Here is a 14,515-nt window from a genome sequence, read left to right as displayed (position 1 = left end):
TTTGTGAAGTGTCCTAAGGACTTTTTTAAACATTTTGGAATTAATCATTATTTTTCCAGCAGGTTTACTCACCATTTTAGACAACAGACATTTTTTCATGTGCCTGTGGGTTTTCATTGTTGTTAGACCTTGGCATGCTCACACAAAAGGCAAAACCAAACAACAGAATCCTTAAAAAAGCAACTCAGAATCTATTGTCTTCAGTTTTCATCACAAACCCCCCCCCCCAAAAAAAAACAACAACAATTGATGGGGATGCGGAAAAGATTATTGGTGAAAAACTCTGGTAACAGCATGATTTAGGATTGCTTCAGTTAGATCTAAGCAAAGTATGAGTCTTAAAAGAAAGCTATACCAAAGCTAATACTGATTTGATGAGAATAAATTGCAGGTTTTGCTTCAATAAAGCGATTGTCAGCATTTTTACAACAACTGAAGGTAAAACAGTTATTTGATTGTGCTGCACAGTGGCGCAGCTGGTAGAGCTGCTGCCTTGCAGCAAGAAGGTTCTGGGTTCGATTCCCAACATGCGTGCATGTTCTCCTTGTGCATGCGTGGGTTTTCTCCGGGTACTCCGGCTTCCTCCCAGAATCCAAAAAGTCAGGTTAACTGGCCTCTCCAAATTGCCCCTAGGTGTGAGTGTGTGTGCATGGTTGTTTGTCTCTGTGTTGCCCTGCGACAGACTGGCAACCTGTCCAGGGTGACCCCGCCTCTCACCTGGAACGTTAGCTGGACCCCACTAAGGGACAAGGGTGTAAAGAATGGATGGATGATTGGATTATAAAGTGGTATATGTGCCTGGGAAATGCATACTGCCTCTCTAATATTTCCGAAGAGCCACAGGCTGAAGGCTTAAAGAACCTACAAAAGTACTGAGTACATATTTTGTACCATATATAGACATACTTTTTAATAGCCCAATAAATCTGTAAACAGTGTTTATAAAGACATGAAACATATCCCTCTTTGTGTAATAAATCAATTGAAAATACATGCTTTGCTTTTTTAAACAAATCACTGAAATAGATTAACTTTTCAATGACATTCTGATGAATTGAGAAACAAAAGTTTATCACTGTGAACTTAATAAAACTCCACTTATGATAACTGATTTCCACAGGCTAAAGGACTGCTAATGAGAAAGCAGGTGGTAAATGGTAAACTATAGGAGAAGTCAATGAATGCATGTATAATGTAATGTGAAAGCATGCGGCGTGTTAATAACCGCGTACATTTAATCATTGTTTTCACAGCACCGGGGTAATTACAGTGGCACCAGGTGCTGAGCTGACTGTTGGCCGAAGTTACGCTCTGACTGTGGAAGCTGTAGACAATGGGCCTGCGCCTCACAGACGGTAGGGGGTTTCTCTGTTTCTGCTCCGTTGCTCATTTCCTATGTCTGTGTGAAACTATGGCATGAAAGGTCAGGTCTTTACAGCTTTCAAATTTATTTTCTGACCCTTTTCAACACTACCTACGGCTCCTTTTTATTACTTTATCATCGTCTGTCTTCTCGTTTAATCCCAATTTTTAGGTGGAAAATTACGGGAGTAATTTATAATATTAGTTTTTTTTAAGGCAAGTATTTCTTGTCATTTATCTCAGAAAGTGAGACTCATATTATCTAGAATCCTCACAAATATATTCCAAGTCTTTGATTCTAGTAATTTTGATAATTATGGCTTACAGATGATGAAAACCCAAAATTCAGTGTCTCAGAAAATTAGAAATGTCATAAGGTCATTGTTGGAAACTCCTAGTGTCACTCCCTTATCAGCTAATTTATTCAAAACAGAGGTCAGCATAGGTTTGTTGAAAACGTTCTCACTCTGGTTCAGTAAACTACATAATCATAGGGACGTCTGCTGACTGGACAGGTGTCCAGGCAACAGTCATCAACACCTTAAGTCACAGAGTAAGTAACAATATGTCATTGCTGAAGAAGCTGATTGTTCAGAGTTCTGCATCCAAGCATATTAACAGAACATTGAGTGGAAGAAAGAAGTGTGGTTGAAAAAATGCACCAGCAACAGTCAGAGGACTGTCAAGCAAAATCCATTCCAGACACACAGATGAATACTGGAGATGAGTGATGTAAAGTCAGTCCTGAACCAGAGATAACATCAGCCATTCGTTGGTGTTGAGCCACTGAAGTCCACAGTCAACCAGCCACCTACCAGGAATTTCTAGAGCTCCTCCTGCTTCTCTGCTGACGAGCCGTATGGAGATGCTAAATTTATATTCCTGCAGGACCCGGCACCTGCCCACACTGACGGCCAAACGTACCAAAGGTTGGTTCAAGGACCATGGTATTCCTGACCAGCTAACGCTCCCGATCTGAACCCTATAGAAAATCTTCTGCTTGTTGTCAAGAGGAAGAAGAGAGACAAGCCAACAAGGTAGATGACCTGAAGGCAGCAATCAAAGCAGTCTGTGCTTCTGTTACACCTACTCACCGCCACAGGCTGATGACCTCGATGCCTCGACGCTTTATTTCATATAAGTGGAGACTCAACCGAGTACTGAGTGCATAGAAATGTACACATTTTCCATCCGTTACTCTTGATTTGTCCAATGTGGTATTCTAATTTTTTTGAGACAAAATCTTGGGGTTTATATACCTGTAAGCCATAATCGTTAAAACTGAAAAAAACAAAAAACAAAAATAAAAGTTTGAAATATTTTATTCTGTGCCAAGGATCTCTATAAACTAACCATTTCACTTTTTGAGATAACTGGAAAGGAATATTGCATTTTTACACGATATTCATTTCTTTTAGATGAAGTCGTATTTCTACAGAATAAAATGTTCTGGCAAGGAAAGTCAGAGTGAAATGATATTAGAATTGAAAAAATGGGAAGGTGTGACTCAAATACCAGCGTGCTCCCTTCTTTTTATTTCCCAAAAGGGTAAATGTCAACTAATGCAGAAAATGCATTCAAATAAATTTCATTCCTCTCTTCAAGGGCTAAATCAATAAATAACAGTGGCTTTCACTAAGCCCCTAATGCAGGACTTTCCACAAACTTTTTCCAATCGTCCAGGAAAAAGCGTCGGCTTCAAATGCTCTTTAAAGTGGTGCTTGTATTGATTTGATTGCAAAAACTCTGGCAGAGAACAGTTCAGTTGTGATTTTCTTAGTTTTAGCAATTTCTATGCGATATTTCAGAACTGGAATAAATCAAACCTTTGAACGGTTCATCCAGTAGAATCCAGTCAAGCTGCACAGAACCACAAAATGATGCAGCTGTTGTTTTGGCAGAGACTTTGATTACCAGAGTGTTTTATGCAGCACAGGAAACATTACAGAACAGAGACTCTCAATGAAGCATATGCTGGGCATTCTCTCTCTCTCTCTCTCTCTTTCTCTTTCTGCCAATTGAAAAAGTAAAACACTTTATAGAGATTAATGGCAGAACGATTGATGTTTCCAAGCCTGTATTTCTTTTAATTGTGAAGATTTTTTTCTAAATATGGACTTAATGAAAAGTATGTTTCACACATGCTTAGTGATGGTTATTTTTAAGAAATGAACTATTGTCATTGAAGCATATAAATCACAGCATACACCAGTTAATAAAATCTCCAGGAATGTTGGTTTTTGATGCCTGAAGCATGGATTAAATTATAGTGTTTTTCTTGGGGAATAGCTGAACAAAAGGGTAAATTATTACCACACTGTCGTTGAGATGGGACAAACAAGCCGAGTCCTTCCAATGGGAAAAAAAAAAAACAGAACAAAAGCAGTAATCAGTTAAAAATACAGGGGAAAAATTAATCAAGATTTTATTTCTTTCTTTGGTGAAATTGTTTTAAGAAAACTTTTCATTGAACCTTTGTGTCACACAAACATCACTGAAGAGGCCACAGATTGCTGATTAGAAGTGTGTATTTTGAATTTGACTTTGGCGATTTTGTCACATATTTTGGGGTGCTAAATGATGATTCACACCGTTTTATTTTGAGCATTCACACCAAGGAGTACGGGCATTTGAATTGCTTTAGGGACATATGGGTGAGGTCAAAATGCTGCTGCGTTGTTGGCTTCCTGAAGATGTGCTCCTTTCCATGTTGGAATATTTTTAACGCTGTCGTTTCTGACTTTGATGCGTCACTTTACGTGTAATTCAAATCGTTTTTGGAATGGCTACAAGTAGGAATAGGCATGTTTCAGATTCTCACAACATGTCCTAAAAACAAAAATACTTCACAGTATTGAAGTATTACAGTATTTTAAAGTGAAAGGCGGTTAAACAAATTGCATTAATTGAATATATAGCTTACTTATTAGTTTGAGAAAACAGCAGTTATTTGGTAACTTCTCCTGTAATACTATGTTTATTAATAGTTTGATACATAGACACACATGTGAAGATTGAGATGAGGGTGACTGTGTTTTCAACCATTGTTTAAAACCAATTATTTCCAGATTTCAGAATTTTATATTTTTGTCTTTTGTAAATTGTCAAAAACAATGTGATATCCAACAGCAATAATAGATATTTTGTCAAAAAGTATTAAATAAATACATGTGTATTTATATGGTTTAGGGGTGAGGAGGTGATAAAATTCATAAGAATGAATTTGGGTAACTCTAGGAAATTAAAGTGATGCTTGATTTACACATTTTCTGTCCTTTTATCTTTTAAAGACTTGTTTTCATAAGGACCCAGAGAATTTGTCCACCTCCTCGCCTTTTAAGAAGTGACTTTGAAGCATCATTGAAATGCTATTTATGATAATATTAAGCCTAAAAAACAAACAAATTCAGTGGAGCATCTCAGACAGCTAATAAGCAGTGTCTTCCGAAAACAAGAATAAATCAGTTTCCCTTTTGCAATCATCTGTATGGATATAAAGCTATTTAAGCATTTGGGAGAAGGTAAAACCCCCAAAGCTGCGTCCTAATCATTGCCCACGGGAAATAACAATACACAGATGAAAGTGAATGTTAGCATATTCCCTGATGGAATCTCAGTTATGGTAAAAAAAAAAAATGCAACATTGTCAAGTCTTTAAACTGTAAAACTTTCAAATTATGGGATAAAATGAGCTCTTCTACTCTAAAGCCTGTGTACTAAGGAGTCAGCTGATTATTAGGTTCTTATAACCGTGGTAGTGGTTCTGAATTCAACAACACTGAATCCACCCGATTCACCGCATAAAATCCACCAGTTTAGCCAAACTCATGTCTGGAGTGTTAAGGGACTTAAATTAATTTTTAACATCCGTTAATAATCTTTTAAAATCTCTGTATTTTGCCTCTGAATGTCCAATATAACATAAAACTAACTATCCTATGGTGTTTGCAGAAGATAAACACATGCCTCTCTTCTTCGGGACTTGGTATGACAAATATTGCTATCAAATCAATAAAATGTGAAGCACTGCAGATTGAGGTGGTTCCAGTGATTGGCTCAGAGATTGTCACCAGATTTCCCCAGACCCACTGTTTATCTCAGCAGAAAACATAACCAGCATGACAAATCAATATCTTTCTCCCCTGGCAATGTTATTGAATCTATGGGTCAAGATCCAAAATGAGCTATGTCCTCTTCTTGTTAGGCATCGTCAAGACAAGAGTCACTGCATTTCTTTTGGTCTGAGTTTCACTTTCCCAGAAGTATAAGAGACGTTGTGTCTGGTCTCACACATCGCTAACAGTAAATTATTCTGAAGGGCTTTCATACTTTAATCATAAATGAAAAAAAAGTATGTAGAATAGATAAAGTTGTTAGATTAAAAAGCCAGACTAGCAATAAGAGGTCATGTTCCAGTATTGTCCTACATTGTTGAAAATGAGTGGGAAATTGCAAAACTATAAACAAAGCAATAACAAAATATGTTTCAAAAAAGTAAAACTAAAGAAGTTCTAAAAACAGTCATTGGGTCTGTGACATAATCTTACCTTGATATCCATTTAATTACTAAACACCAGCAAACAGAAATGAAAAGTTGACCAAACACAAGTGGTGACATTGCACAGCCCTAATTGTGTTTTGCTGTTAGCCTTCCTGAATATAAAAGTAATTCTATTTTAGAGTGATACATGTATTGGCATGTTTTAGTTCTACAATTAAGAATTGAGTTAAAATTGATTTGTTCACTTCATTCACATATATACACTGTTAAATGACTGATAGAACTTAATGCAAGGGTGTTGCTAGCTTGTTCCAGCAGTGGCCATGACTTGCATGGCGTGCTGCATTTCACACATTAATCCATCTTTACAAAAGTTTTGGAAGCCCTGAAGTTCTAAATTGTATATTCATTCACCCACCCCTCCCTTAAGAGCAAAGCCATGATATAGTTTGGGAGTATTATCAGCATACATTAAAATTTCATCAAGGTCACTCTCCCCTACAAGTTCAAAATAATCATAGACAAAGTTTACAGCCTTCAAAGGAAGTACAACTTGTCATGTCAACATTTTTCTCAGTTTAATCATTTCTAATGGGGGTCATTGAAAGAAAATTCACACCTAAAGTCGACAACAGCCTACGTAATACACACACACACACACACACACACAAAGAAATCAAATTAAATTACTCCACAAAATAAGGTTCTGCATAACAAGGTGGACTACTACTGTCATGGGTTTTGTTATGTTTCTGACTCACTTCAGGACACCGAATAGAGATTTTAAAAGGTTTATGATAACAATGAGTAAGGAATGACAGCTGAGGTGAGAGGCTGGAGACTTGGGCAACGGAATCACTCTGAGGAGATGGAGAAGTAAGTAACAGAATATAAAAGTTGAAATGCAATGATGGTGAGGAACTGAGGATTTATTGATGAAGAGGATGATGTACCCCAGGGAGAGGCGAGTAGAATTGCGGTTGTTGGCTGAGTGGTGAATGTCAGACGGGAAGGAGAGTTTTGGAGCTGTGAGTCTTGAAACTGTGAGAACCGAGAGGGCCAAGGACGCTGGAGACTTGGAATGAGGAATGGAGAGGAAAGCTAGAGACGTGAGCAGGAGCAGAAACACAAAATGTAACATTGGAGGGCGGACAGGTGATTTGCAGGATGATGAAGATGATGAAGAGAAGGGTAGAGAATGCTAGAGGTGAGATGAGACCAATTGATATTGCAGGAGTGAATCTTTGATCGAGGAAGTCCAGATGATCTTGCATAGAGGATACAGACTCACGGGAGGAATTAAGGGGAAACAAAGAGAAGTCAGAGCTAGTAATCAGGCACAGGGACAAAATAAACATGGAGGGCTAACGTTACCATGTAGGTAACAAGCTGTGTCTTCATCTAGCTCCTTCTATTCTTTTGCGGATTGTCTTAACGAGGAAGAACCGTTCTTTAGTGTGGTACCAGCAGCTCCAGGTCTCTGCTGAGCGCTCTGGGGAAACTACAGCTCCAGAAGGAGAAAACAAAATACCACATTAGGTAAACTACGTTCTAAAAGGAATAGAAACCCAAGAAACCATCTGGAATCTGTCAGTGTTTAAAAGGAATCCTGCTGCTATGTACTAAACAAACTCAGCAGGGTTGCTGTTAACTTATTATCAGTGAAAGGTGTCTGACTAAAGTATGACATGTTTTTTTAAACAACAAATAACGCACTAGATGCAATGGCCTCCATGCATGCTCATTCTACAAATCAATGGCTGCAGCATTTGCTGCAGAAGATTTGGACAACCAGTCGGGCAATATAGTCTGGCCAGACGAGGCCAAAGCTGAAATCACTGGATATTGATGCACACACCATGTTTGGAGGAAAAGTGGCTCTGCACATCATCCCAAAAAACACCATGCCAAAAAATGAGAAATGCAGGTGTACACATTGTAGTGGGTTCTGTCCTATAGAACATAATATACATGCAGACTCCGTATGCTTGAAGAAAGGATCAAAGGAGAAATGTAACATGTTTTTGATATGAGTCTGAAGATGAAAGGAATGCTTATTTCCAAGCAGTCCCCAAACACACAGTCAAGGAAACGCTAGACTGACACAGTTAAGGACCTGACTTGTATCTAACTGAATATCTACAGAATTGATGATCAGTCTGCATAGAATGACCCCCCTGACCCCCCCAGAAACATTGAAATCTATTGCCAGCTTGTGTGAAGGAATTTCCCAAACTTGCACCTTAGCAACATATGAAACTAGCCTCTCAATATGCATTCATCTTGAAAATATTATTACTAAGATATGTACTTTATATTTTTCTCTGTATGTAATTCAGTGCTTATTTCCCATGTCACTGCAGTTTTCTCTCCCAAGGTTCATTTATGAACCATTCCGATTTTATTTCTTTATGGACCAATTAGAATTTATCAGTTAGATAATGTAATCTTTACAAAAGAAAAACATTAGGCGCAAAATAAGACATTCTGTTTGGGGGGAATAGTAGTGAAGGAAAATGTTTGTGAATAGAGCATATTGAACTGTTTGAGTTGGTTATCAGAGGGGAAAGTAAATACTATGCAATTAAGTCTTTATTTCCCAAAGTGAAATGATCACCTGTCAAGTCCTCAACCAAATGCTTTGTCTACTGATGCCTTGTGAAATAGAAAATCAATATGACTTCCTTTTTCCCTTCCACTAATTTTCTTTTGCAAATCCAATAACACCAAAACATATTTTGATTTGTACCTTATTAAGACACTGTCTGTATACTGCTTTATCAAATGGAATAGCATAAAGTGTTAATGGATGCTCCTATTTCTTTCAATCCTGTTGAGGCTAGCGATAATTTGAAACATAGACTGTTAACATTACATCAGGAAAATAAGTATTTAACACGTCAATGTCTTTCTCAGTGAATACATTTTTAATGAAGGTGTTGAGCTCTCTGAGTAATCATGGTTCTTAGGCAGCCTTGCTGATTACATGTGTTACTCCTCTGTTAGAAATCCTGAGAATCACCAGGTCATGGCTGGTTCATTCTCTTTCTACTGTAGCAGATGAAAAATGTGGTTCTATCTCAATATGGCTAAAGCTAAAAGTGCAACACCTTATTTTTTAATGCATTGTTGAAATAAATTTGTGAAGGTAAAAAAAAAAGAGTGAAAGTGGTTCAAGGGACCAACTAGTTATGGTTTCTGTGCCAGCACCAGGACCAGTTGGACAGGTTCACTGGTCAGTCACATGGTCACTGAGTCACAACACACAAATCTTCACCTTCTGTGACATTCTCCTTATGTGATAAGTTGACCATGAGACACTCTCTATAGTCCATCAAATAGTAATAAATCATTTTATAATAACCTGGACTGACAGATGGAAGGATTTCCTTTTAAATACTAAAACTTTTAAATTAGCTTTTTGACCTAAAATGACTTTTTGGAGCTTCCTTTCTGTGTGATACCCATTATACTTGTCATTCCATTTTGATGGCCATAAGTTGATTTCAGGACTAATTTGTTCTATTTCTTTGTGTGGAGTATTTGGATTGTGGAGTGAATTTCCTGTTAATGTATATTAAAAAATAAATGTGGCACACAATTATTGATTGTACTTCTATCCAGTTCATTTACTATATAGTGCCACTTGACAACAAATGTCATCTCAAAGCACTTTAACAAAAAAAAAGATAAATTCAATCACACATGCATTCCAATTAAAGTTATCAAAGAGTACATTATGCTGAGTTCATTATTCAAAGTAGATTCAATAGTTTCTATCTAAATAATCTCAGCTGATCTGATTGAGTTTATAACTTGCAGCATTTGCTCCTCCTGGACATTTTTGTTGACTTTTCTGCAATCCCTCTGTTACTAAGGTTACTACAAATACATCGCAATATTTTGACAAAAAATTCAAGTTCACACAGGTGTTTCTAATTCCATACAGAATCTATAAAACTTTGCTGTGATGCAAGTGTAAAGTTTTTATGTGCAATTGCAAAAAACAAATAAAATAAAAAAAATAAAAAATAAGTAGCTAAAACAAAATTGTTAGCTGAAATAACGAAGTGGCCCCAAAGGGCAAACTGTTTCCACCCACATTCACTCAGCAGGATTACATCAAAATGTTCTTTGACTAAAAGGTCACCACCCGTTGGAAAACTGAGTCACTGAAACACCAGACGAAGTTTGCAAGACTGCTCAATAGATAGCTCATCTATTGAGCAGTCCAGAGAAAAAAAAAATTTTGTAAAGCCCCGTCTATTTAAACTCTTTGTCACTTACACTGTTGCTGACATTAGGTTTTTATTGATTAAACACAGTAACAGCCAGAAAACAAATTGCAAAGCCCTTTTTATCTTAAATCATGGGTTGTTCAGTCTGTTTCACTGTCCCTTATATGCTTTGTTACAATTTTATTTTCCTATTTCTTTGACACCTTTTCCCCTCTAATATTCCTCTAGGGCTGCTGTTAATTTAGCAGACACTCTGTAGCTGGCACTCTGTCTGTGTGTAAGTGTTATCCTTATCTGTTCCATTTGCTATACCTCATAGTCTTTTGTCTTTCACCTTTCCTCACTCTGTTCAGGTCTTCCATTACAACAGTATATATTGAAGTTTTGCCCCCAAACAACCAGAGCCCTCCTCGCTTTCCTCGCCAACAATACAACCTTGAGATCAGTGAAGCTATGAGGACTGGTGCTACACTTCTTAATCTGCAGGTAAACTCACACACACACACACACACACACACACACACACACACACACACACACGCAATGTGAAGAACAACAAAAAGAGTTTGATCAAATCTTTGCTGCATTGGCTGAAACATTGCATTGCCTGCTTGTTCAGATTTAAACAAAAAAAAATAAATAAAAAAATATTTTGGACTTTTTCCATTTTTTTTTAGCTTTTTTGATCATTAATGCATCGCCTTAGGCTTAACCACATGAAAGTTTCATTCATTAAGTATGATAATCTTTTAAACTCTTACAATAATTAAATGTCATTTTTGTTTTCCCTTTTTAATTAACTTAGCTGCTCATTGCTTTTACCCCTTGGTAACCACATAAGTGCTTGCCAAGGTAGGAGTAACACTGTCAGCAAATCAACACCAGCTGATGGAACGCTAGTAATTGCTGATTGTGTCCTCCAGCATCTTGGCTCAAAGGAATAATAATTCCTGACTGTTCAAAGGACAAATTTTCAACGTTATGTTACTGCTTAATTCAGGTGTCCTGGCAATTGTTCATGGAGATACAAAGGCCATAGCAGAAAACAACATTTTTCTTATGATAAAATCAAAATTAGCTGTGAAAACCTGGTTAAAATGATTAAAAACACAATAAGCCTTAAGATCAATTTAAAAGTACAATTTACCCCAAACAAAAATCATACTGATTTACGGAGAAATAGGATATAGTACGATATATATATCCACTTACTGAGCGTTATTCACTATGCCAAGCTGACATTTTCCTTCTGTATTTCAAGGTTAAATAGACAATAAGAAACAATACAAGTTCAAATTATTACACTCCAATCACCATGCTTCACATATAGGATTTTATTCATTATATTCATTTACACAAATGTTGCCTTTGCTGCAATTTGTGTTTAATATTTAAGCCTCCTGACTTGTCTCATTGATCATAAGCAAAATATCTATATCACTTTTACTTCTAGGGTGTGTTGGATTTGGTGTGGAAAACTTATATCTTTGATATTAAGTGTTCTCCAGATGAATTTACTCTTTAACTTTTTATTTAAAAATAACATAATACATGGATAGATATGAACATTTAAGCAAATGATGCCTGTATTCCATCTTTCACTGTGTCTAAGTGTTTACAGAGTGGCAGTCAAGGCATAATTACCTCAAGAAATGAATCCAAAATATTAATTTTTGGGCAATAAAGGATGCTCCAATCAGCACCAATTTGCAAGTTGCAAGTCTGCATGATTGTTTTATCATTTTGTTCTCCCGTACATTTTCTGCAACATAGGGGAAAGTACCATGAAATGCACAGATTCTGCCCCAAATACCTTCTTCTTGTACCACTCAGGTGGTACTACTCAAAATTACAAGTGCAAAAACACTGTCAGTCTGCCTTTAAACATGTTTAACTGTCTGCTTCTTTTTAAGGCAGTGGATCGAGAGAAGGATCCTATAACCTACAAAATCCACAGTGGAGATATTAATGGAAATTTTGCACTGCAGCAGAGGTAAGTCATAAAATGTGATCAAGTTTTATTTAGGTGCCTATATCTGAAAAGTGGCTGTGCTTTCAGAAAAAATATGGATATAGTGTATAAATGCTAAAAGAAATGAGAGCAACTAGTAACAGGCTGTCAACTTTGTAGAAGGGAGGAGCGAGAAAATTATCCGTAGCTAAATAATGGAAAAAGGGAGGGTGGAAAAGGTAAACAGTTGGGTACAAAATTACAATTTAAAGGTATAAATAAACCATTTAATAAACTCAAGAAGGGCAGAATCCCATAATGGTGGAGGGTAAATTTTATTCATCATCCTTCTTTTTTTTTTTTTTTTTAGATTTTTCAAACATTTTCAAACATTCACTAACTGTGAAGCTAGACAATGTTCCAATACAAGCCCAAATGTTGCAGTACCTCAGCTGTGTTTTCCACACAGTGGCACAATGAGTACAAACTTGTATTATAAGATACATCTCTGTCTATTACAGTGACCGCACCCAGGAGGGTGTTTTTGTTGGAGAAAGGAAAGGCATGAGCTGCCATCTGGATTTCTAAATTACCCATAATCAGAGTAAAAAACACACCTCCTGCTGGAGAGGCTTTTGTCCAGTGCAGCTTCCCAAGAAGCCATTTACATACAGTGCCTTCCAAAATAAAAGACTCATACCCACTTCTTCTTCTTCTTCTCCTTCTTCTTCACCTTTTGTCACATTGCAACCATAATTTCAATGTATTTTATTGGGGTTTCTTAATGATACACCAACACAAAGCAGTTCATGGCTGTAATGTTGAAGGAAGGATGCATAGTTTCCAGTATGTTTACTGTTTTCTCAGTCCCAGAGAAAACCTATTTTATGATGCAACAAAAAAAAAAAAAAAAACAACTGGAGAATATAGGGAAAGTAAATCTTCAAGCATGGCAGTAGCTGTATATCAGAATGGACCAGTCAAAGTCCATGACCAATTTCAAGTGAAAATCCATGGCAAGGTTTGAAAAAATGTCAACAGATATTCTTGCAGCTGCGATTGGAGCAAAGACATTGAGATTGCAGGGGCCGAATAAAAATGTGTACTACACTCTTCAAATTTTTTTCTCAGTGAAGAAGTTTGAAAACCTTGTAGCATTTCGTTCATTTTATAATTACGGGTTGCTTAGTGTTGTTCAAAAACATAAAACTCCCCCTAAGATACATTAGAATTTATCAAAAGTGTTATCAAAGTTCAGTGTGTATGAATTACTTTGGAAGGCACTGCAAAAAAAGTCTAAGCATTTGGTTTTCAACTCATTTTGATCTTGTATTTGCATACAAACAAATCTTGCAAATGCATGAAATTAGAAGGAGTGCTGCACATGATAAGCAATCAGTGACTTTTGAACAGAAACTTCTCATCAAATTAAACTCAGTATTCTACACCATGGTATCTTGATTTGCCCTGCTTTGTCTTTTGCCTTTTTTTTTTTTTTACTGATGACTTCTATTGTTTGGTGTCTTTTATATTCATGCTCTGATCTTTTTCGAAGCATTTACCTTCAACGTCAATCCGATGTGTTTGTCGTCTCTCTCCAGTTCAGGGTATTTAATTCTGGACAAGCCTTTGGACAGGGAGTCTCTGGATCATTATATCCTGATTGTCACCGCCTCAGATGGACGCCCAGATGGAGTAAGAAACTCAGCTGTGCCGCACCAATATTAACTGTCTCTCCTTCCCTGAGTTGTTCTACAGCCGTTGAGCAAAATCAAAATCAAGCAACCGTTGGAAGCAAATTGCTGCGAACGACACCTTTTGTGTTATGTAGAAAGAGGATCATTAAAGGCAGTTTTGGAAATACTTGTCCTTTATGAAAATAGTAAATTATAGAAAAAAAAAGTTAAAAAGAGCTTAGGAGAAAATATATAGAATGACTTGTATTTCAGACACTGCTGGTTTTCATCTTACAGAGGAGTCTCCATCCTCCTCCTTTTGCTTGCTTTGTTCTGCCCCCTGACATCCCCCTGGAGGTTTTTTCCAAATCCTTTAATTCAACAAGTCTCACTTGTGAATCTTTCTTTTTCCTTTGCTTAAATCTTTTTCTCTCATCCACCTTTTTCTTATGGCACCTTTCTGCTGTAATCCCTGCAAAACTTATCCAAACTTCTTTTTCCCCTAACCAGCTCATTCCTGTCTCACAAATACCATCCCTTTCAGCCATCTGCTTCCAACAATATCCTGTACAAACCCACATGTCTACTGAGACCCTTGTCTTAACTCATTCATTGACTTTTCCATCAACTCTACAAATGAGCGATGTCTCCAAGCAACCCTTTGGCCAAATCCTATCTTCCTCTAGACACCATGTGTTGCTACATCATACCTCACCGCCGTGTGTGAGTACACTGCCTGGGTTTATCAGTGTTGCTCATTAGCTTCCTAATACGACGTCGTCATTGT

General features: G+C 37.0%; 1 protein-coding gene across 4 annotated transcripts in view; it reads left to right on the top strand.

Annotated features, from left to right (window-relative positions):
- LOC103151212 (protocadherin-15-like) overlaps positions 1-14,515 on the top strand; it is a 196,638-nt gene that overhangs the window by 84,680 nt on the left and 97,443 nt on the right. For all 4 annotated transcript variants that reach the window (XM_016681248.1, XM_016681247.1, XM_016681249.1 and 1 more), the window contains exons 15-18: positions 1,254-1,355; positions 10,455-10,587; positions 12,015-12,094; positions 13,654-13,747. In XM_016681248.1, the coding sequence (XP_016536734.1) occupies positions 1,254-1,355; positions 10,455-10,587; positions 12,015-12,094; positions 13,654-13,747 (409 nt within the window). The remainder of the gene's footprint in view (positions 1-1,253; positions 1,356-10,454; positions 10,588-12,014; positions 12,095-13,653; positions 13,748-14,515) is intronic.

This window comes from Poecilia formosa, unplaced genomic scaffold (genome assembly GCF_000485575.1).
Source record: "Poecilia formosa unplaced genomic scaffold, Poecilia_formosa-5.1.2 Scaffold274, whole genome shotgun sequence".
In the NCBI taxonomy this organism is placed as follows: Eukaryota; Metazoa; Chordata; class Actinopteri; order Cyprinodontiformes; family Poeciliidae; genus Poecilia; species Poecilia formosa.
Note: the sequence above shows the minus strand (reverse complement) of the source record. Positions and strands in the feature narration are given on the sequence as shown.